Genomic DNA, 25,259 nt, shown 5'->3' on the forward strand with positions numbered 1-25,259 from the left:
AAGAGCATCATATACAAGGCAAGTAAGTCTACGTTGGAGCTTAATTTCTTCTTTGCTGTTGGAGAGCAGCAACAGTTAGCCTGATTTAGGTGAAATAATAAGGCTGATCAATAAGGCTGTTGCTGAGATTAGTGTTGTTTTGTGACGTCTGGCTTTTTGTTCAAAGATTTCAGATTATAAATGATGAACGTAAAATTATGCGGTTCTCTGTAAGTGGATGATAATGGACAATGTTAATTCAATTTAGTTTAAAAACCCTAATAAACAGTAAGAGCAATTCTCTCTCAGTTGGGTGGTGTGATGCTCTGGGAAACAGACACTTGGTCATTGTCCTGGGTTCCTTGCACGCAGGTCCTAGAACCCTTGGGATCTCTGGGTGAGAAGTGCCTTTGTGGGCCAAGGAGATGGTTGGTAGCTGGGGGTCCCTGGATGGCTTCCAGATGGGGGCTGGTTACCAGAAAGACAAAGGCATGGTAGAAGTTAGAACTTTCAGCCCCCCCAGGACCCCTGGGAAGGGAAAGGAGCCTAGAGACTGAGCCCAATCACCAACAGCCAATGATTTAATCAACTGCGCCTGTGTGATAAAATCTCCATGAAAATCTCTAAACCATGGGGTTGGGAGAGCATCCAGGGGCTAAACGCACTGAGGTGCTGGGAGGGTGGTGTGACTGGAGGGGCGTGGAAGCCCATGTTAGTCATCTCTTTGCCCCAAATATCTTGCCTTAAGCATCTCTTCCATTTAGCTACTCTTGGATTGTAGCTTTTACAATAAACTGTTAATACAATATACTATGATATAAACATATTATATAAAAATACACTGTAAAGTACAGTACTGTCTTGAGTTTTGTGTGCTTCCAGTGAGGTGAGGAGGTTATTAGAACCCCCAATATCGTAATCAACCAAGCAGAAGTGAGTGTAGTCTGGGCACCTCCTTGTGGCTGGAGTCTGAAGTCAGGGAGGGGGGAAACCCTGGGGGGACTAAGCCCTTAACCTGTGGGGTCTGCTAATGCCAGTTGTTAGTGTCAGAACTGTACTGAGTTGTTGATGCCCAATTGGTATCTGGAAAGTTGGAGAATTAGTTGGTGTGAGGAACAAACCCCCACATATTTGGTGTTAGAAGTGCTGTGAGTAAAAACAGCTCATCAGGTAAGTACGTTCTTCTAGAGTGAAATTCTGGTTCTTTCGTCTACCATCTTTCAAACTCTGGACCAGTTTCTTAAGCCTTACTGTACTTCCTCATCTTTAAATAGGGCATTACAGTTCTCACACAGGATTAAATAAGACAATACTTATAGGATGATAGAGCAGTGCCTATCAAGCAAGTCTCAACAAATACCTGCTGTTATTAACTAAAGGGACTGAAATGGCTTTAATGTTCTGTGATCAATCAATCCGACAGGGTTTAATTATCCTCAGATGGTCCAATTAATCATATGGAAGGAACTATACTCACTGAAGGAGTCTGAACATTTAGAAGTAAAGAGAAGTAGCAGGGGAGCATCTGACTGACAGGAAGTAACCCGAGAGAACAGAATTTCTACTCAAGGGTAGAAGAGATTGGATGGCGTAGAAAATGATGCAATTCAAGAGTGTGTATCTTCGATTAAAAAAAAAAAGAGAGACACAAATGGACTTAACAAAACAGAAACAGACTCATAGACATAGAGAAGAAACTCATGGTTAACTGGAGGGGGAGGGGGAGCGTGGGGAGGGATAAATTGGGAGTGTGAGATTTACAGATACTAACTAATATATACAAAATAGATAACAAGTTGATATTCTACAGCACAGGAACTATATTCAATATCTTACGATAACCTACAATGAATAAGAATCTGGAAAGGAATATATGTATGTACACGTACCACCGAAACATTATGCTGTATGCCAGAAATTGACACAACATTGTAAACTGACTAGACTTCAATAAAAAATCAGAAAATAAAACAGAGTGTGTCTCTTAGAACAAGACATGGAGGAGTCTGAGAAGTAGAAAACGGCTCTTAAATCTCCAGTTTAGAAGCCAGTGACAAGTGGCAGTTCTGGGAGCCCCTGATACAACTTTTGAACAGATCAGCAGCTGAAGTTGCCTTTTAATCAGATGAGCTCACAGATACATTAGAGTGGTCCTGGCTGTGTGGAAGATTTTAACAAACTCTTTGATTTTTGTTTTAGCCAAAGAAGAAGCTGGTCATTTTTTTTTTTCTCATTAAAAAAGTGCACTTGCTGGCGTTTTCCTGAGTGACTGCTACCTCGTGTCAAAGGCATGCAGGCTCAGTTCACCAACATCTGTGCTGTGGTTTGTCTCTTTTGTCCTCTTGTGGAAGTATTACACTGAAGGAGAACTGTTAAAATAGCAATAAAAGTCAACTTATATTTAGCATCAACTACAGATGCAAGATTAATAACAGGCTGGTGTTTTCTGCTTCTCTGAGAGGCATCACAAGACTGAAATATATGGCCATGATATATGTCTTCAGAAAGAGTCACTGGAGAATCCAAAAAAGCCACTGTGAGGAGTGATTTCTTGGCTCCCTGACACATCAAGCTCATTATCATGATCTAAGTACCAGGCTTGGGTACTATTTGCAGTTTTCACGTAGGTCATTAATGAAAGCTAGAAAAAGGAGTGACTGCAAAGTCAGTCTCTGAGGTTATTTCACAGATTTTCCATACGGGGCTCACTGAGCGAGTGATTTGTGTTTAAATGTAAAGAAATCAGAAAGAGGGCCATCCAGGTAAATGAAAGGGGAGCCCCCACAGCCACCCCCAAATATGCCTGATTCTCCTAATTGCAGCACAGTGACTACTGCCCAGGGCTGTAGAAACGTTATCGCAACAGAGTCTCAGGGGAGAGATGGACATCGAACACATAGGTACAAGGGAGACTTTAGTAATTCAAGAAAAGCTCCCCAAATCAAGGAGAGATAAATCAATATGTTCGTGAAAGAAAGCACCTAATTAAAAAAAAAACTGAACAGATATTTTTCTCCCCTTGGGTAACAGTTGTTCAAAGTATATTTTTCAAACACAAGCATATAATGATTTTGTGATTTCTTAAATCAACAATATTTTGCAATGCTCTGGTTCTGGCTAGTGTGCAAAGGAGGAGAGGGTAGCCGTTCAGGAGGGGAAGTTCTAAAGTTTCTGGGAATTAGCCTATGGGACTTCTATTGGCTTGTGTCCAAATGTTATCAGTTGGTTTACAGGGTCCAACACTACACAAGGCTCACTGGCTGACAATGTAGTAGCTTGTTTGTTTCCAGTTGGAAAGAACAACACTGTGGGGCTTACAGAAAGCATTTCCCACACAGCAGGCACAGCCAGCCTCCCACAAACTTTTCTGTATCCTTTTGTGTATGAAAACTATTGTCAGCCATATCAGGAAACTAAGGATGCTGTGGCCATCAAGTCGTCAGCCACTATTGCCACCCCTGACAGTGAGTGGAGGGAACTCAGGGTGCAGACAAGCAGGCAGCCTGGCCGCTGCAGCCACCCCCAGTGGTGTCCCCTGAGGGGCTCAGGCTGGGAAAGAACAGGACACTGGCCCTAGATAGCTGGATGCATATCAAAGGAGTGATTTCAATAAGCCCAGACCTTCGGACCTTCCCAAACACAAAACAGCACTAAATTCCTTAACTTGAGATATCTGGTTTTCTTTAATTGACAGTAATCTTTTGATATTCTGGCTACCTGGTCTTTGTTGCCCAAACTCCTATATATCCTGGCTTCTACTTTGTCACTTTGGAATGGTCTCTTCGAATGATCTGAAAACCTGTGTCCCAGGCTGAGTCCTCAGAAGGTCCACTGAATAAAATATAACTCTCAACTTTAAGGATGTGCATTTTATTTCTGTTGACAGTTTCTTGAAGGTTCAAATCTTCTAAAAATATTTGGGTGTGTACTTGGCATGTTCAGAGTGATCAAATCTTACAAACACATGAAATCTTGAAAGATCTTAGCCACATTTCCAAATTCAGAATAGTTGTCACGGACAGATGAGAGAGATACTTTTTCCTTTGCCATTTTGTGCAGTGAATTAGGTTGAACAAGGAAACTACAAGGTTCACCTTACACTGTACTCTGTCACTTGATCTGGGACGCCCATCACTTCTATGGCCCTCTTACGCAGGCCTAGAAGGTTCCTCGAAAGTAATCGGGAACAGCCTGCTGCCTTCAAACAGGTGACATTTGGTTCCTCTGTGAAGATTACGTTTTACTGACCTCATACCAAAAAGCCACATTTGAACATGTTTCACTTGGACAACTCAGTTGGACCATGAATCAGACTGTTATTTGTCCATTAAATAAAAGATTGAAAAATGTGTAGTTATTCTAAACGTACGTACAAATCTTGTTTCTGTTCTAATGGGGATTCATCACATGCTGATCCATGAAATTTTCTTCCAAAGCAATTGATTTACTAGAGGTAATGTATTGAAATGAAGAAAAGGCCTGGAGAGTTAAGTAAACTTCACTGACAGTTAAACCACATCAGACTAAATTTGTAAGGTCACCATGGATAGGTCCAAAGGTGGCTGAGTTACAAATGACATAACGTTGACTTTAGAACCACATGTTATACCAAGACCCGTGAGGCTCTGAGACAGGAAAAGAAAGACGAAAGGACTGAGATGTGCTCATGTACCCACAGCTGCAAACAGCCATCGAAAGGCAGCAGGTAACTGGGAAAGATCCCGCGTTTTAGCTCAGAGGCCAGAAATACATTGGCATTGCCTCTGGCATTGGACTAAATCCAATTTTTAATTGGTTTTAAAGTCTGGGATGGAACATTCCTGCTGTCATCTGTGAAACGACCGTAGTTTGGAGAAGCTGAGTGACTCTTGGCCAAACCATCTGCCTTGTGCATTGTTCTGTTCCGGCCCCTTATCGGACAGGAAGTACCTGTTGGGCAGTAATTTCACATCAGGTTACCGTGCTTCACGGTGTTGCTTGAGCAGAGAATTCAAAAAGAGAAAAAAAAAATCTCCAGAGAGAAAAATGAAGTGCCTTCCCTGGAGGTGCTCTGGGGCTGAATGGACCCGCAGGGAGGCCAGGAGCTTCTACCCGCTTTCCTCCACATCTTAGTGTCATGGCTTCCAAAAAGAAGTAAAGCCCCAGTCTAGCAGATGAGAGACAGCTGGACAAATAGGCCAGACAAGGTATCTTCAGATTGATTTAACTTTGAATTTTATCCTGTTCACTGTTGTAATTCCAGGACCTCATACACAGTCAAATTTCCATGATGTTTGGTTGAACGGATGGTGACTCTTTTGAAATGTGCATCCTATGAAATCACCTGAGTGCCAGAGAGAGTGTGAGGTGCCCACCTGCCTCCCCACACCCAGGACACTGCTCCACTCACACAGCACTGAATAAAAGCTGGAGCAAAGGAGTCTTCTTAGCAGTGTCTGGGGATGGGATAGCTCCAATTCTTCCTTAAGGAATTGGAGGGAGCAAAGGAGGAAACAAAAGATTACTCAACAGTTCCTGGGGTAGGGAGGGTACAGCTTATTGGGAGAGCATGTGCTTAGCATGCACAAGGTCTTGGGTTCAGTCTATGGGACTGTCATTAAATAAATGAATGAATAAATAAATAAACTTAATTAGTACTGCTCCCAAATAAATAATAATAAAAATTTAAAAAAAATCCCTGACTCCTGAAACCAAATGGGAAACTTGCTGTTGAAGAAGAAGCTAGTCTGAACTAGCTTGTAAATAAAGCCCCCAATTTCTCAGATTGGAAATAGCTAAAATAAGGTAGCCTCACCAAGGACTTTCAGCCTTTGGATTTTAATGGCTGCCAAAGAAGGGGGAGGGAAAAAAGAGCAAGGATTACAAATGCAGCCGGCAAATGACAACAGTGACAAAAACGATGAGCTTTTGTACATAGGGTTTTCTTCCCCCCCCCAAAGGACTAACATTCTATTTTTTAAAAATAGGCCAAATTCTTCAAAAATGTCGATGTCATAAAAGAGAAGGAAAGGCTGAGGAACTGTTCTGGATGAAAGGAGACTGAAGAGCAGTGATGACTAAATGCAGTAGGTAATCCCAGACTGGACCCTGCACTGGAGGGGAAGCAGTGCTGTAAAGGACATTATTGGGTCAACTGGCAAAACCAGAATACAAGCAGGAGATGAGACGAAGTATCGTATTAATGTCCAGTTTATGGAAGATTGTATAAAAGAATATCCTTATTCTAGGAAATCCACATTAAAATATTTAGGGACAGAGGGCCATGATGTAGGCAACTTACTTAAAAAAATTAAGTTGATTAATTAAAAAAAACTGAGATGTAATTGACTAGGGTTTTCAATTTTATATTTTTTATTTATTTGTTTTTTCTTTCTTTCTTTTTTGTTGTTTTTCTTTTTAATGGAAGTACTGGGGATTGAACCCAGGACCTTGTGCCTGCTAAGCATGTGCTCTACCACTGAGCTGTACCCCCAAATCCCATGATATACTTTTAAATATAATACTGGGAGATGCCAGATGTTAATTCAGGCAGTATCGTTATAATTCCAAGTTTGTACCCAGAAGAATGGAATCTCTCTGAAACCACAGCATCAAGGGAGCTGCAGAGATGTGACATTTATCAGGGGACAGTACGGTGGGAAACTCAAATTTCAGAGGGTAAAATACTTTGTCAGGTCTAACATTACTAGTGCGTAAAGTAAACCAGACTTGTAGTTATTCTATTTTTTAAACTTTGTTTTTGCTCTTTTGTTTTAAAAAAGCTGAACCACTCTTTAATTAATTAACTAATTTTTAATGGAGGTACTGGGGATTGAACCTAGAACCTTGTGAATGCTAACCATGTGCTTTACCGCTGAGCTATACCCTCTCCCCTTGTATTTATTCCTGGAGCATGCTAATTGGCACGCTTTACAAGGATTAATCCACTGCTATACATTCACCTGATCAAGACCATAAAAGAATATTGCTTATACTGTAGAGCAGGAAGGGGTTTTATACTTAGTGAGTTTGCTTCCCAAATTCAGGGCAACACTCAAGAACCACATATTTCAGTACAACTTAATTTGACCCAAGTGGGTGTTCTAGAGTGAGACTGTCTGGCTCCAATCCCAGCTCCACCACTTACTGCCCAAGTGACTTTTAGTAACTTACTTCCCTTCTCTCTGCCCCAGTTTCTTCATCTGTAAAACAGGGATAATAAAAATATCTACCTCTCAGTGTTGTGATGAAGAGTAAATGAGTCCTTACTTTCAAGACACAAGGGTGCCTGGTGAATAAGCCCTCAACAGCTTTGGATATTCATTAAATGCGGTGATACAGGAGACAGACGGGAAAAAGGATGTGCGTCATAAATCCAACTTTGGACTTTGACACTCACCTATAACACAGAAGGGTTTTCGGGCAAATCTCAGTCTTCCTTGCCATCCTCTGTACCGGCAGCAGCAGCCCGCAGACCAAATGCGAATGATGAACTCCAAACCAAAGACAACAATCATCACGAACTCCTAAAATATCAAATGAGACACGTCAGAGAGAGGCGTCATGGAGCAAGCCACAGCAGGAAGCTCTGTGTATATTTCTGGACCTTCGGACCCTTCATCTAAAACACCTAGATGCTAGTGTCAAAGTTAACATCTCCTCTTCTCCAAATTGCTCTAGCCCTGGAGAACACGTGAATCCCACTCTGTATTTCCCAGCATGCAATGCTATCCACTTTCCTGTCGCTAACACTGGGCAAATTTAGAAGTCAGTTTTAATACTAAATGTGCAGACTGAATTACAGATCCACCTCGTCTGGAATATATAGGTGTCCCTCAGTATCCTCAACAAATTGGTTCCAGGTCCCCGGGGGACATCAAAATCCATGGATGCTCAAATCCCTCATATAAAATGGTGTAGTATTTGCATATAACCTCTCACATCCTTCCATATAGTTTGTCTTCTCTAGATCACTTCTAATACCTGATACAGTGTAATGCTATGTCAAAAGTTGTTAATACAATGTAATGTAAGGAGTTGCCCACACATGGTTCAAGTTTTGCTTGTTGGAACTTTCTGAAATTTTTTTTCTTAATATTTTCCATCCACAGTTGGTTGAATCTGTGGATATGGGACCCCCAGATAAGGAGGGCTGACTGTAGAGTGTAACTGACTTTAGTTACAAATGAAATATATGAAATGAAAGAGCGCACCCTGAAAACCCAGCTTTACAGTTTTACAGGAAACAGTCCTTCATTTTGCTGCAAGGAGATCCTGGAGCCCTTGAGGGTCGTTCTCAGAGAAAGAGAAGTAACTGTTTAGGAGTGTGCCAAGTTCTTCTGTTATGATGACAAAATCTTCTAAGACAGCCAGTTTTGACTGTGTTATCTCGTGTGGCACATAAATCCTTTGCCAGAAATGAGACTGACTGCTCTGGACCTGAAGCTTGTTAATTACTATGCTGCCCTTTGGTGAAAACTGCCTTGAAAATACCACTTGCTCCAGCAAAATGACTTTGAGATTACTTAGGAAGAGCTGTGAGCAAACCCTGGGAAAGGCCAACTAAAGTAGCTCATTAGACAGTGGGTCACAGAAGGAGAAAGCAGATGGAATTTGCTAGAAAAAAGCAGCTCCCAAGCAAGCTTGTCACAGGCACCTTGTGGTCCTTTAATAGGGACAGGCACTGATTTTATCAAAATCTGTTTTCCTTACAAAAATATTTCCTTCTATTGTCTTTAAACAAGGGTTGACTCAGCATTTATAATGTAGAACAATATTTATTGATTCTTGTTATAATTGCTTAATTGTAAAGACACTACATAGTCTTTATTAGAATGTTCAAACATCACAGAAATGTATAACATAGAATGTAAAGGCCCTAATCCCCCCCATTCTCCCACCCTGTGCGCCAAGATAAATACCATTACCAAAATTAGAAAAATAGCATTTTTGTTGCAAGTTGCAGGTAAATGCCTGTTTCTTCAGTTGGCGCATGTGAAGATGTGTTGCACTTTCAAAATGCCTAGTAGAGCTATGTCATTCTAGACTTCTGTTATTTTGCACTAAGTAATCCACAGATTTTTCTCATGACGGGAAATGAATCTCCAATATCATCATTGCTTAGTTCCAGTGACCTGTGGGCTAAATCTCCAAAGATGACTCTGTGCACAGATAACCAAAACCATGGTCAAAATATACTCATTGATGATACGAGGTTTTGCTTTGGCTTTTAGTATTGAGTATATCTCTAGGAAGTTGGGTTTATTAATTTGTGAAGATGGTTACAATGCCACCTTAGGAAGAGTTGGTTGTGAACCCTGGGGAAAGGCCAGACTGCTTTTTAATCCAGCACACCTTTCCCACATAAAAAATATGCAGAGGTCCAACCCAGGTTTAATGGCAGGTCCACTTTTTCATCCCTGCCCCTGCCCCTGCCTCCTACTTGTGCCAAGAAGTTTGGCAATTCACTGGTGAAAGGTCGTATCATAAAAGAAGCCAAGAATTTCCCACCCATGGCCTGAGCAACCAGGCACTACTGTTCAACAATTTTTCTTTTTCATGGAGGCAGCTGATACCATTAGAGGTACAGCCATTATTCTGGAGTAAAGTAGGTCCTCACTACACTGATTCTACGCTGTATCCTGAGACAGGATACTTTACATCTAGAAATTCTTTACTCAAGGGCCCTTGTTCAGGAATATTGCTTGCTGATTTTTTTTTAAATGTTAGGAAAAATCCTTCATTTCCAAATAAAGCAAGAGGACACTGTAATTGAATTTCACTATGAGACAAGAATTTCTGCCTTGGAGAAGGATTTGTCTTTCTGGGTCTGACTTATTTCATATTTCACTTAGCATAATGTCCTCCAAGTTCAACCATGTTATTGCAAATGGCAGTATTTCTCTTTTTAAAGGCTGAATAATATTCCATTTTGTGTATATGCATATATAGATATATCAATCACATTTTATTTATTCATTTATACATTGATGGACACTTGGGTTGTCTCTATATCCTGGCTATTGTAAATAATGATGCAATGGACATGGGAGTGCAGATATCTCTGTAAGGAATCTCCATACTGTTTTTCATAGTGGCTGCACCAATTTACATTCCCGCCAACAGTGTAGGAGGGCTCCCTTTTCTCCACACCCTCCCCAGTACTTATTATCTTTTGTCTACTTGGTAGTACCCATTCTAACAGGTGTGAGGTGATATCGCATTGTGCATTTCCCTGACGATTAGTGATGCTGAGCACCTTTTTATACACCTGTTGATCATTTGTATGTCTTCTTTTAAGAAATGTCTATTCGGGTCTTTGCCCATTTTTAAATCAAGTTTGTTTGGTTTTTTTCATTTTACTTTTTGTTATTGAGTTATGGAAGTTCTTTAGATATTTGGATATTAACTTCTTATCAGATGTCTGGTGTGCAAATGTTTTCTTCTATTCCAGAGGTTGTGACTTCACTCTGCTGATGGCTTCCTTGGCTGTACAGAAGAATTTTAGTTACATGCAATCTCACCTCTTTTTGCCTTTGTAGTCACACCAAAAAAAAAAAAAAATCATTGCCCAGACCAAGAGTCAAGAAGCTCTTTCTCTATGTTTTCTTCTAATAGTTTTATAATTTCTTGCCTTGTGTTTAAGTCTTTCATCCATTCTGAGTTGTTTTTTTTTAAATTAAACTATAGTCAGTTTCTGGTGTACAGCATACTGTTTCAGTCATACATATACATTGTGAGTTGATTTTTGTACATGGTGTGAGGTAAGGGTCCAATTTCTTTCTTCTGCACTAGGATATCTCGTTTTCCCATTCATGATAAAAATTCTCAACAAGATAGGAATAGAGGTTGACTTATCTCAATTTGATAAGTAGCATCTCCAAAACCCTACAGTTAATGTCACGCTTAATGATGAAAGACAAATGCTTTCCCCTAAAATCAATGACAAGAAAAGATGTTAGTTTCACCACTTTTATGTAACATAGTTGGATAGTATAGTCACTGCAGAAAGGCAAGTAAAAGAAATGAATGGCACACAAATCGGCAAGGCAGATATAAACAATCTATATTTGTAGATGACATGATTGTCTATAGAGAAAATTGCAAGGAATATGCCAAAAAACCTCTTAGAACTGATAAATGAGTTCAGTAGGTTGTAAGATACAAGATCAACTTACAAAAATCAATCACATTTCTTGTTAGCTATCTTGATTGTGCTGCTGGTTTCATGGGTGTATACAGCTATCAAAATTTATCAAATTGTATATCTGAAATATGCATAGTTTACTGTACGTACACAATAAGGGTGTTATAAAAGAACTTAGCAAAAAAAAATCACATTTCTGCATACTAACAATCAGAATGTGAAAACCAAAATTAAAAGCACAGTATTTTTTTAAACATTTTTTCATTGAGTTATAGTCATTTTACAATGTGCCAAATTCCAGTGTGGAGCACAATTTTTCAGTTATACATGAACATACCTATATTCGTTGTCACATCACAATATTATTTATATCAATTTCAAAGTACATAAAATGTTTAGCTATGAACTTAACAAAACCTGTACAGGATATGTGTGCTGAAAATTATACAAAATGTTGATAAGAGAAATCAGAGATCTAAATAAATAGAAATACCATGTTCAGGAATTGGAAGACAACATTAAAAGATATAAACTCTTCCTAAATTGGTTTGCAGGTTTAATATAATTCCTATCAAAATCTCAGCAAGTTATTTTCATAGACATAAAGAAACTTATTCTAAAATTTATGTGGAGAGGGACAGGCCCTACAGTAGCTTAAAAAATCCTGAAAAAAAGAAAGTTAAGTGAGAGGAATGATTTTATCTGATATTAAGGCCTCCTGTACAGCTCTAATAATCAAAACTCTGTGTGACAGACACACAGAGAACAATGGAACATGATCTAGAACTTAGAAATATACTCAAATGTGCTCAATTGATTTTTTGATAAAAGTACAAAGCAATTCAATGGAAGAAGAAATCACCTTTTTAATAAACAATGCTGGGCAATTGGACCCCCACAAGCACTAAAATGAACCTCTATATCTCACACCTTACACAATCAATTGAAAATGGATCATGGGCTTAAATGTAAAAACTGTAAAACTTTTAGTAAATATCATAGGAGAAAAATATAGATATTTTGGCTAAACAACAATTTCTTAGACTTGACACCAAAAGCGTAAGTAATGAAAGGAAAAATTGATAAATTTGTCTTCATCAAAAATAGGATGAAAAGCTGAACTATAGACAGAGAGGAAATATTTGCAAACCACATATCTGGCAAAGGATATGTCTCTGGAATATATAAAAATTGAATACTCAACAGTAAAAAACAACTCAACTAGAAAATGAGCAAAAAATGTGAACAGACATTTCACTGATGAGGACAATGTATGGCAAATGTGGAAAAATACTCAACAACATTGGCCATATGGGAAGTGCAAATTAAAATCACAATGAGATCACAGTAGGCACCTATCAGAATGGCTCAAATGAAAAATAGTGCCCACACGAGATGTTGGGGAGAATGTGGAAAAACTGTCCCCTATCATGCATTGCTGGTGGGAATGTGAAATGGTACGGCCCCTGCTGAAAAACAGGTAGATAGTTTCTTATAAAACCAAACATGCATTTACTATATGACAAGGCAATTCTACTCTTGGGCATTCATGCCAAAGAAATGAAAACTGATATTTACACAAAAACCTGTACACGAATGTTCACAGTGGATTTATTCGTTATGACCCCAAACCAAAAACAGCCCAGATATCCACACCACGTGAATGGTGAAACAAGCTGTGTTACATCCATCTCACAGGAAATGACTCAACAATAAAAATAAACGAACTACTGGTAACACACAACAACTTGGATGAATCTCTGGGGAATTATGCTGAGTGAAATAAAGGAATCCTCCAAAGTTACACGCCATCTTATCCCATCTACATAACGTTTTTGAATTGAGAACATTTTAGAAACGCAGAACAGATCAGTGGTTGCCAGAAGTTGAGGATGGTGAGAGGAGGGGTGTGCAGGCGGGAAGGAGGATGTGGGTGTGGTGATTGAGGGGGGTGAGGGTGGAATTGTTTGATGTCTGGATTGTTATGAGAGATACATGAACCTCTACATGTGTTAAGACTGTATAGAGATAAATACCCAGATCCACATATAAATACTTCATGCAATACTGGGGAAATCTGTGTAAGATCCATGAATTGTATCAGTATTATTACCCTGGTTGTGATATTACACTATAGTTTCACAAAATGTTATCATTTGGAGAAACTGGGTAACCATGTACATAGGGTATCTTCATAGTATTTCTTTTTTTTAAATTGAAGTATAGTCAGTTACACTGTGTCAGTTTCTGGTGTGCAGCACAATGTCCCAGTCATGTATGTGTATATTATTCATTTTCATATTCATAGTGTTTCTTACAACTGCATGTGAGTCTACAACTACCTCATGAAAAATTCAATTAAAAAAGTCATTAATATTACAGAGCTACAGTAATCAAAACAGCATGGTATTGGCATTAAAAACAGACATGGATAAATGAAACAGAATAGAGAGCACAGAAATAAATCCACAGATCTATGTCAATTAATCTTTGACAAAGGAGGCAAGACTATACAATGGAGAAAAGACAGTCTCTTTGGCAAGTGGTGTTAGGAAAACTGGATAGCAGCATGTAAATCAATGAAGTTAGAACACTCCCTCACTTCATACACAAAAATAAACTCAAAGTGGCTAGAGACTTAAATATAAGACAAGACAATAAATATCCTAGAAGAAAACATAGGCAAAAACATTCTCTGGCATAAATCTTAGCAACCTTCTCCTAGAGCAGTCTACCCGGGCAATGGACATAAGAGCAAAAATAAACAAATGGGACCTAATTAAATTCATAAGCTTTTGCATAGCAAAGGAATCCATAAGCAAAACAAAACAACAATGTATGGAATAGGAGAAAATATTTGCAAATGGTACAACTGACAAAGGCTTAATTTTCCAGAATATAGAAACAGCTCATACAACTTAATAAGAAAAAAACAAACAACCCAATCCAAAAATGGGCAGAAGACCTAAACAAGCATTTCTCCAATGAAGACATACAAATGGCCAATAGGCATATGAAAAAATGCTCAATATCACTAATTATCAGAAAAATGCTAATTAAACTACAATGAGGTATCACCTCACACCAGTCAGAATGGCCATCATTCAAAAGTCCATGAATGATAAATGCTGGAGAGGGTGTGGAGAAAAGGGAACCCTCCTACACTGCTGGTGGGAATGCAGTTTGGTACAGCCATTATGGAAAACTGTGGAGATTCCTCAAAAATTAAAAATAGACTTACCATATGATCCAGCAATCCCACTTCTGGGTATATATCCAGAGGGAACTCTAATGCAAAAAGACACATGCACCCCAATGTTCATAGCACCACAATATACATAAGCCAATATATGGAATCAACCTAAATGTCAACTGACAGATGACTGGTAAAGAAGTTGTGGTATATTTATACAGCCATAAAAAATAACAAAATAAAGCCATCTGCAGCAACATCAATAGACCTAGAGGTTGTCATTCTAAGCGAAGTGAGCCAGAAAGAGAAAGAAAAATACCATATGATATCACTCATATGTGGAATCAAAAAAAAAAAGACACTATGAACTCATCTACAAAACAGAAACAGACTCACAGACATAGTAAACAGTCTTATGGTTATAGGGGAAAGGGGGTGGGAGAGGATAAATTTGGGAGCTTGAGATTTACAAGTGTTAGCCACTATATGTAAAAATAGATTTTAAAAAAGTTTATTTTATACAGCACAGGGAACTATGTTCAGTATCTTGTAATAATCTTTAATGGAAAAAATATGAAAATGAATATATGTATGTCTGTGCATGACTGAGACATTGTGCTGTACACCAGAGAGTGACACATTGTAACTGACTATACTTCAATTAAAATAAAGTCATTGCCTGTCATCCAACCAATTGGGGCAGGCTCTGAAGAAGTGATGAATTTCTCTTCAAGTCCAGATGCTGGATCTGACCTCACTGTGTTCTGGCTTCATGGTGCTCTCTAAGTGACCCCTTGGATGGGTTCTCCTGGTTTTATTTTCTATCGAGTTAAATGTTTGTTGGAAATGCTATGTTTGTTGGAAATGACAGATTTTGGATGAAATTCTTCTTAACCGGGCAGGGCCAGCCAAGACCCAGTTTCTTCCATCTTTGCTAGGATAAATCAGTGCATTTTCTTTACTTGGTTTTAATGGAAATAGAATGTCGTTTATTTACTCAAATGGTTGCTAAAGAGATTCGTGAATAATAGAGTACTTGACCTACATGGAGGAAGTTGTAATGTAAAGCTGGTGTTATTAGCGATGGTCTGTACTCCTTTTTTGAAGATCCTAGAAGCTTGGCTTTGACATGTCTCCATGGAACGGAAGGCATCGTTTATTTTAATCACCTGTCCTGAAGGATCTGTAGTGTTTCCTCAATTTTCCTCAGAGAATTTTGGTAAAACATAGAGTACCTTTCCTATTCTTCTTAGAGACTTAAGAAATGCATGTAGAAATTAAGAAACCAGAGAGGCAGGGTAGAGGTGGTTTTATATTCTGTTTAGAATATCTATTGAGAATACGAACCTAGCATTAATCCTCTTTTTAATTAATCTTCACATGTCACACCAGAGACCTGTGATGCCATTTCACTGACATATAGGACTTTGCTGTATCGTTTGAGATTTAAATTCTCTTCTTACAGTTATTTCGTTTTTGTGTTACTCCAAGTGGTTTTAGGTCCAGACTGATTTGTTTTTGAACAAATTCAACAATGCCTAGCAGCTCATGTTCTAATTGTTTTCTCATTAATTAACAGCATTTGTTCATTAAAACACAGTGACCTTTGTCTAATCTACAAGCTGTCTGCTGTGACTATTAATTTTTTTCTGTTTGTACACCATCAAAGAGCCTTTTTGTGAAGATGAAATGCCGACATTGTCAACCCTATGACATTTGCACCAAATCTTGAAGAGCTGTGGCTAATTAGATGTACAACATTGGAACGGCTGCCTTTACTCAGAATATCAACATAATCAATTTCTAGCTGTCTTTGCTCCTTTTTTGTGTGTGTAAAATAAAATAACATATTTTAAAAATATATTATAAAATAACATTTCCCGCAGGGAGAGGATGTGTGACGTCAACTGAGTTGTAAATTGCAAAGAAAGGCATCAGTTGGAAGGGCTGCAGTTATAATTCTTCATAATTTGGAAAATTCTACCAGTATAACACATGTTAAGGAAATGAAGTGAAGATCTGGGGATGGCGCTACAGTTAAATCAGGATGTGGAAATAAACATACAAAAGTAAATCATCTTTTGGATTCTTGCCTCTTCAAAGGGTGAAAAAGACCCTAAACACCTGCGTACTGACCGTTACTCGGAAGCCATCACATGCCATCATCAATCTACCTGGCTTTCACATTTCTCTTTACTCATTAACTATTTATGCATTGGAAGAGAATTTAAGGAAATGGATGTTTTTACCAAATGGATTGATTCGATCTGGAGTTGAGGATAGAATCAAGCACCACTTTGAGGGTGGTGGTGAGAGTGTGATGGAATTGATGAGGTAGACACTGAGTAGGGGTGTGCAGAGAAGGGGGCACAGAAGTAAGAGTGGGGTCAGGGTGGGAGAAGGAACAAGGTGTGAAGGGGCATCTGTGTTCCTGCCTGTGCAAACAGTGGTTGAGATGGTTTTGAAGCCATGGGCTGGCCTTGTTGGCTGGAAAGCTCGGGAAGACACCAGTAGATGAGTTCTTTCCAGGAGCCCTGGGAAAGTCCAGTGCCTCCTGAGGTCCTCTACTTTCTGGCTGGTTGATTCCCCAAACTTCTATAGAAATAATCAATCCTTTCAAGTTTTTCACACCTGTTAAAATGTAAATCTCTCTCTGAAAAAGAATTCATTTAACCACATTTTAAGGACCATGTTCCTTTATCCCACGGGCTCTTCAGAAGAGGGGCAATTTGAAAATATCCCAAACCAAATGACTGATTCACACTTCGTCACCAAAGAAGGACCAGGGACAGTTCTTATCAGGTGTTGGGGCCGCAGGAAGAGGGCATATGGGCCCGAGGCAGGAAGTGGGTGCCCCCTGGTTGGGGAGAAGAGCAGGACACCCCTGGTTTCCCCGCGGTTCGGCCTAGTGGGGGTCCTGTGCATCCTAGTTGCTGCGGGAACTTCATGATGAGGACTCCTGCCTTCCTGGAGTGACCTTAAACACTTAGGGATGAGCTGGTTGCTGCCAAGTGCTAAAATGCCCACCATACCAGAAGGAGCCACCCAGGCGACCCTTCCATGTTGGTGTTTCATCTTCTCAAAGTTGTATCTACAACAGGGCGAAGGACGGCTTAGGCAAACCCTCCACCTGCCTGGGGAGGCGGTGGGGTCTGCTGTAGGTGCTCTCTGCTGAGGTGCCTGGGCTGGCAGTGCATGCAGTGGGGAACAGACAGCAAACTCACTGAGTTCTTTTTGGTCTCCCACCCGCAAACCAAATGATCTCTTAATTGGTTTAAGGTTAATATACCGGTGTGTCTGCATGCAGCCCCGTGTGTGTATAGTGGGGAACAGAACTAAAGCACTGAGTCATGAACTCCAAGCTAGAAAAATTGAAAACAGTTTGCCGCAACTTGAACTGAACCCAGGTAGTCATTCTGCTATGGTTTTGCCAAATAATCACAAATGAACCAGTTTAACTTGGAATGGAAGCCAGAAGTCCCGAATCGTATCAAAACGGGAACACCAAGAGCGCCTCCAAAAGGAAGGAAATCAAACCCAGTTTTCATTTCATTCAAATGTCTAATTTTTCCATTTCTCATTCTTCTATTGGTTTTTCTTTCTCTCAAGAATTACATGAGCTTGCCCCTCAAAGAATTTAAAATTAAAATTTAAAATGAACATTGCTACTGGAAATAAAATGAGGCCATTGTACTAGTTTTATAAGAAGAAAATATGTAAGAGCAATGGGATTTTCTTACTTATAAACATTTAAAATACTTATAAAAATTTAAATAAAATTCCTTAAAACAAATGAGTGATGTATTTCAATCAACAGACATCCCTGGCCTTAAGAAACTGGTATGCGTCAGGCAAGTTGACTGATAAAGCAAATCTCATCTCCTTTTGGTGATGTTTCTCTTAATGTGCACACCTGTGACAAGACAGTAACTGGGACAGTGTAATGGACTGAATGTTTGCTTCCCTACAAAATTCATACATTGAAACCCCAAACCCTCCAACATGATGGTGTTTGGAGAGTGGCCTTTGGGAGGTGACTAGGTGTAGATGAGGTCATGTGGGCTCTAGTGATGGGATTAGTGCCCTTATAAGAAAAGGAAGCGACACCAGAGTCTTTTCTCTTCCTACCACGTGAGCTCAGTGAGAAGGCAGTCATCTGCAAGCCAGGAAGAAGGCTCTCACTGAGGAACCAAGTCAGCTGGCGCCTTGACCTTGGACTTCTAGCTTCCAGAACTGGGAGAAGTAAACACACCCAGTCTGTGGTATTTTGTTATAACAGCCCGAGCTGATTAAGACAGGTGGCTACTGAGAGGCTGAGAATCTGGTCAGGTCCAGGTGTGCTTTTGGAGAACTTTCAGAACTTTGGCTTTTCTTACCTGGGAGTCACATCTCTACCCTGACAGCTGCCCTTGCTCAGACCAGAGAAATGGCTCCTATCCTGAGAGATCCCTTGCCTTCCAGAAAATCTGCCCCTTTCCTCTTCCTTTGGGGTATTTGCATCTTTTAGCATAACTAACTGTTCTGCAACATCTACTTCATTTTTTAAGTGTTCTGCTTTTATGAGCCACTTTACAAATGTATAATGAAGACCATGGCCATGCAGGAGAAAGAGGTGAGCAATGTGTCTAGCCCCTTGGAGGAGTTTATAACCTGTTTGGGATGGTAAGCTACGTGCACTAGACAACTCATACAATGATGCATGCTAAGTGCATAAGGGGTGGTCCCTTGAGATGCTCCTCAACCTTTCTGGTACCCCCTCTACCTCACGGGGCCCTCACTGGATGTCTGTTGATATTTCCTTCTGTTCAGAACTCTGGGTGCAGCAAGAGCTAATCAGCATACTGCTTTATCAACCCATTATAATCAAAATTCTGAAAAAGAGCTAGCTGGAAAGAGGGAAATTGGAGTAAATTAATTGGCTGATGGTTTTTTCTTAACCTCTTCTTCAGCATCATTGACACTAATTGTGATTGGAGAGTCAATGGCTTCCTACCGCAAGATGTCTTGGTATCACTGTGGGCTTGTTTTGATGAATCCAAGCCAGAGGATATCACAGTAATTACCAATTTCACGCCTGTGATTTATAGCACCACTCAACAATTTTGTTTTTATTGGGGGGCCTTCAATGACCTCTCCTCTTTTTCCCATCTTACTAGAATGATAGGATTTTTTGCCATTGGTTAAGAAAGGGTCTTAAGACAGGCTGGGAAAAGAAAAAGAAAGTGAGGGACAGTTTATTCCTTTTATCTGAGCATGTTTCAGGCAGAATCCACCCCCCCACATGTTTTGGTTTTTGAAGGACATGGAACTTCAGGGTTGAAATCTACAAACAATACAAAATGAATGTATATACAAAACAGAAACAGACTCACAGACATAAAAAACAAACTAATGGTTACCAGAGGAGAAAGGGGATGGGAAGAGATAAATTGGGAGTTTGGGACTTGCAGATGCTAACTGCTATACATAAAATAGATAAACAACAAGTTTCTACTGTAGAGCACAGGAAACTACATTCAATACTTCGTAGTAACCTAGAATGAGAAATAATAAGAAAAGGAATATGTATATATATGCATGTATAACTGAATCACTGTGCTGTACACCAGAAATTAACATAACATTGTAAACCAACTACACTTCACTTTAAAAAAGTTAAAAAAAAATCAAAGAATAAAAGTCGACAGGAGGCTCTATTAACAGAACATACCAGCTGTCAGTGCAATCCCTGATAAACAAGAACGTTTACCATCTCCAACGTATGCAAATCTACCCAATATATGCAAATCAATGACATTGTAACAATATATCATTAATAACACTTTTTACACTGAAGAAAAAGTTGAAGTTTTGCCCTTTTGAACATTCAAGTCATGAAGAAAAATCAAATATATGTTAAGATCATTTATTTTAATTCTGTTAATTTTATTAGCTATGTGAATCTTCACACAGTACTCTATAAGAAATCTGTCTTGATTCTGGGATATTTATTTGCATCTCTAATTGCTCCTAGTTATCCATCAAAAGCATTCAAGATCAGACAGGCTGTAAAGTAAATATACTCTTATATTTAGTAAGATGAAGGGCCTGTTCACTGATTAAGTGGAATTAATTTAATGAGCTTTTCTGTTGTTCATCTGAACCATTAAACAATAGGTGAATATGTCTTCTATATTCACTGGCTTAAGAAAAACAGATGAGGATTAAAAACAAGAAAACTACTTGGGAAATTTCCAAATTTAAAACACCCATTTTTATGAACTTTCAGCATAGCACACAGAACATGGCAAATATTTCTCAACTGGATCTAAGGGTGAACTATCCTGACAGTTGAATCCAAGGAATACTTGGGGGTATTCCTTGTTCCTATCATAATCCATTTCCCTGTTGTGTCAATCACCAAGCCACGCTCTGATCTTAATCTGTTCTTCTGAAATCTCCCTGCTGGAGAGAAAACGCCTTCTCTTGCTATGTCTAGCTTTTTATCTCAGGTAGAGACAGTTTTTGTTGTACCTAAGCCATTCCTCTTATTTCCCCTTAATAGTATTTGGGATGTTATTTCTGCCAAACGTCTCTGTTCACATCACCAGTATCTTATGCACACCCGCCAAACAGCCTCTGATGGGTGATGACCTCCATCCACAAGGTAAATCACCATCATTTGGACTGATCTGGAAAATCACTTAGTGTGGGCAGAACTGATCTGCCACAGTAACTTGAAACCTTGCTCTGCCCTCCTGCTCGTGCATTTGGTTGTCGCCTTATTCCTACCTGGCAACATGACACCTAATTTGCAGACTGCGGTAGTAATGTAACCCTGTATGAGCAGACTGGTTCACCATTTGAACTAATAAAGCGTCCCTGGACACAATTAGTGACCAGAGCTGTGGAAATCAGACCCATACATTGACTTTACAGGATGTTAACAAAACATAGGCTCTGAGCAAAAACAATCCTCTGTTCTGAAGTCAGGCTCTGGCTCAGAACAGAATGCACTGGAGCAAAATGCCTTGCTTACAACTTCCCAGGCAGTGGGGATGCCTGAATAGCGGTAAAGTGATAGAGTAGTGTCAAGTTGACCTTTTGTAGAATCCAGACAAAGGAAGCCCCAGAGCGAGGTGTGCTGAGAGTACATCGACTCAGAGTGGAGGGTGGAGTGTGTGGGGTGCTGGACAGAGACACAGGGGACAGGGAATCCATAGACGTGGCTTCTCCTGTTGAAGCCCAGAGACCCTGGGAAATTTCCTTGGTTGACACGGAAACAGCTCTCTCTCCCTTTTTTTTTTTAAATTGAAGTCAGTCAGTTACAATGCATCAATTTCTGGTATACAGCACAGTGTCTCAGTCATGCATGACATACATATATTTCTTTTCATATTCTTTCTCCCCCTTCGTGTCTGCAAACCCCCACCATTCTCCTCCTTGCTTACCCTCCAGGCCACTCCCTGAAGCCTCCAGGGAGGAAATGCTGTCAGGTCAGGTCCCATCAAGGTGGCCTCACTGGGCGGCTGTGCCCATAGCAGCCTCTCATCAGGGCCAAAACCCCAGGAGGCTCTCTCTGCAGGTGTGGCTGTGGGAAATCCACCTGCTGCTCCCCCATGTCTCAGCCCCATATCTTGGAGGCAGGGAACAGAATTGTATAAAGCAGGGAATTCACGTAATACCTCATAATACAGAGTACACTGAAGGTATAGTTTTTATTTCACCTTTTTTTGGGGGGGGTGGGAGGAGGAGGTGGTAACTAAGTTTATTTTTTATTTAATGGCAGGACTGGGGATTGAACCCAGGACCTTGTGCATGCTAGGCATGCACTTTACCACTGAGCTATACCTTCCCCCTGAAGGTACAGTTTTTCAAAGACTAGTTTTATATATCCAAAATTAGTCTCCTATCAGAAAGTAAAAGTTGTTTATACTGTTGATAGTTCCTAGTTCTACTTCTTCTGCTTTTTTACTCTGCTTGTTTGCACAGTAAATGCAGACCCAGTGGAATCTTATCTTCTTCAAGAGCAGAAATGCAGTTTATCTTGTCCATTTATATGCCACTAATTCAAAATCAGTGATAATTCTGCTAGAGTTTCGGTAACACTATTTTTATTTTATTGAAGTATAGTCAGTTTACCATGTTGTGTCAATTTCTGGTGTACAGCATAATGCTTCAGTCATACATATACATATACATTATATTTCTTTTCATGATAGGTTACTACAAGATATTGAATATAGTTCCTTGTGCTCTATGGTGGAAACTTGTTTATCTATTTTATATATAGTAGTTTGCATCTGCAAATCTTGAACTCCCAGTTACTCCTTCCCACCCTCTTTCCCCAATGGTAACCAAAAGTTTGTTTTCTATGTCTGTGAGTCTGTCTTGTAGATGAGTTCATTTGTGTCCGTTTTTTTTTTAAAGTTCACATATGAGTGATATCATATGGTATGTTTCTTTCTCTTTCTGCCTCACTTCACTTAGAATGACGATTTCCAGGTCCATCCATATTGCAGCATTTTTTAAAAGGGGATTTACTAGACGTATTAAGACAGAAATAAGAGGACAAGAGAAAAGGTTTAACATATTTAAGAGGAAACTGTTTTCAAGATTCTTAGTAGTACTTGCTTGGATTTAAACAATGGAATAATTAGAACCAAACCATCTCATTCATTAAAGAAAACCCAGCAGAGTCTTTATTTGCCAACAGTTTGTTAGCAGAGATTCCCTAAGAATCGACTCAACGGAAAATGGTAAGAAATATGCCTCCTCCCAAATTCTAATCATTGCCTTTCAGTCATCTTGAATGCTTCCCAAACACTGAGGCAATCCTTCCAATAAGCTATGGCTAGCTGAATAAATCAGCATGCGAACGTGTGTCAGTCTGTCCCACACGGAGCTCTAGGCCCCTGTGATCACTGACAGCAGCCCCCAGCTTAGGAGTAGCATGACCGAGGATCAGAAGGAAGGGTTTTTGGTTGACCCGAGGAGTGTGAGACCCATTTCCACAGCCCTGTCTCCGCCAGTCTCTTGCTCTGCACTTGTGTGTCCTGTCCTGATCCTTTGTGTATCTCTCTTGTGACCTGCCCTGGTAGACAGCCCACTTGCCTCTCTCCACCTGATACTGGTCCCTGGGTACCCAGTTCCCCTTCCAGGGAAGAAGTGGGCCAGCACATTGACTTGAACAGGTCACTGTCAAACACCGGGATCATTAATGTGGCCACAGTAGGGGATTTAAGACACAGTGCAGAAAATGGAGATTCCACTGTGTGTCACTCATTCATTTAGTGGAGAGTGTGGGTTAGGACCATGGAGGGGTCCTGCCACCTACCAGCCGTGTCACTTTGGACAATTCAACTTATCCTCCCTGTGTCTCATTTCTCTTTTCTATGAAATGGAGATAAAAATTCCTTCTTGATAGGGTTATTATTAAGGTTTACATGACTCACCATTTGTACAGTGGTTAAAACTGTCATTTGTGGGAATCACTTTTTAAAAAATTCTTATTTTTTATTGAAGTGTAGTCAAATTACGATGTTGGTTTCAGGTGTACAGCAAAGTCATTCAGTTATATATAGACATAGATACATACATACATATTTTCAGTTTCTTCTTCTTTACAGTTCATTACAGGACATTGAATATTGTTCCCTGTGCTCTACAGTAGGTCCTTGTTGTTTATCTGTTTTACATACAGTAATGTGTATCTGTTAATCCCAAACTCCTAATTTATCCCTCTCCTCCACAATTCCTCCCTGGTATGCACAGTTTATTTTCTGTGTCCATGAGTCTATTTTTGGTTTGTAAGTAAAATTTGTGTCTTTTTTTCAGATGGAATCCCTTTTATAACTACTCAATAAAATAAGTGCCTTCATTCAGTGTTTATTGACTGCTTACTAACTACCAGGTACTCGGCTAGATGCTGGAGATACAGAAGTGGGTGCAGAGCCAAAAATCCCTGCCTACTCGATGCTTCCAGTGATGGAGACAGATAATAAACCTAATACGTAAGCAGGTTCTTCAGAACATTCGAAGGTAAGCACTATAGAGAGTGACAAAGGAGGGTAAAGGTGGGGGAGAGTGGCAGGCATCCAGCCTTCAGCAGTAGAGCCAAGTCAACCTTTCGGAGCAGACTGGTAGTTTAGGGAGTGAGCCACGCAGGTATCTGGTGGGAGAGGCTTTGGGGCAGAGTCACCAGTTGGTGAAAAGCCCTGAGGCGCGGATACAGAACCAGGAGGGAGAGTGGCTGAAATGGACGCAGAAAAGGGGATGGGATTAGGAAGAGAGGATTGCTGGGAACCAAGGGCTGGACAGCGGAGGGTCATCGTAGGAACTCTGGCTTCTACGGTGAGAGACGCGGGGAGAGTGTTCCAGGACTGGCCTCCGGAAGAGCACGCCCCACTGTCTCCTCCCCATAAAGGTAAAGATGGGTGATCTCCCTGAGAGGAACTGGGTACCCACCCAAGATCCAAGAAGCAGGGAATGAAAACCAGGACAGGACCCACATGTGTGTCTATTCAATGAGGAGGACAGGAGTGAGACTCCAAGCTGAGAACGAGGCTCTCCCTGATGCCTGCTCAAGCAGGAGCTTGAAGCTATAAATATATCCTCTCCTCATTAGACGATTTCCTATAATTACCAGAATCTTTAAGGGGATGCTGTTCTGCTCGCTGCCAGGGGCCAGCCCACAGCTCCTCACGCTTACCTTCAATGCGACCCTGAACTGACATGCTGCCAAGAGTGGCCCCAGGGAGGTGAGAGACAACATTAAGTTTATTGGTAGTAAAGGCAAGAAGAACCAGCAGATACAAAAGACATACCTGATTTATATTTTGAAAGATAAATTTAAATAAAACTTCAAAACACATGAAATGTTTTAAATAAGCATTCAGTTATTTATTTATTTACTATTTAAAATTAAAAAAAATTTTTTTGGGGTAGGGTTTATTCAGTTAATTCGGTTTATTTATTTACTTA

General features: G+C 40.0%; 1 protein-coding gene across 4 annotated transcripts in view; it reads right to left on the minus strand.

Moving 5' to 3' along the window:
• Positions 1-25,259, minus strand: part of KCNQ5 (potassium voltage-gated channel subfamily Q member 5) — a 456,708-nt gene that overhangs the window by 120,546 nt on the left and 310,903 nt on the right. For all 4 annotated transcript variants that reach the window (XM_072965455.1, XM_072965458.1, XM_072965459.1 and 1 more), the window contains one exon: positions 7,358-7,484. In XM_072965455.1, coding sequence (XP_072821556.1) covers positions 7,358-7,484 — 127 coding nt within the window. The remainder of the gene's footprint in view (positions 1-7,357; positions 7,485-25,259) is intronic.

This window comes from Vicugna pacos, chromosome 8, assembly GCF_048564905.1.
Source record: "Vicugna pacos chromosome 8, VicPac4, whole genome shotgun sequence".
Taxonomy (NCBI): domain Eukaryota; kingdom Metazoa; phylum Chordata; class Mammalia; order Artiodactyla; family Camelidae; genus Vicugna; species Vicugna pacos.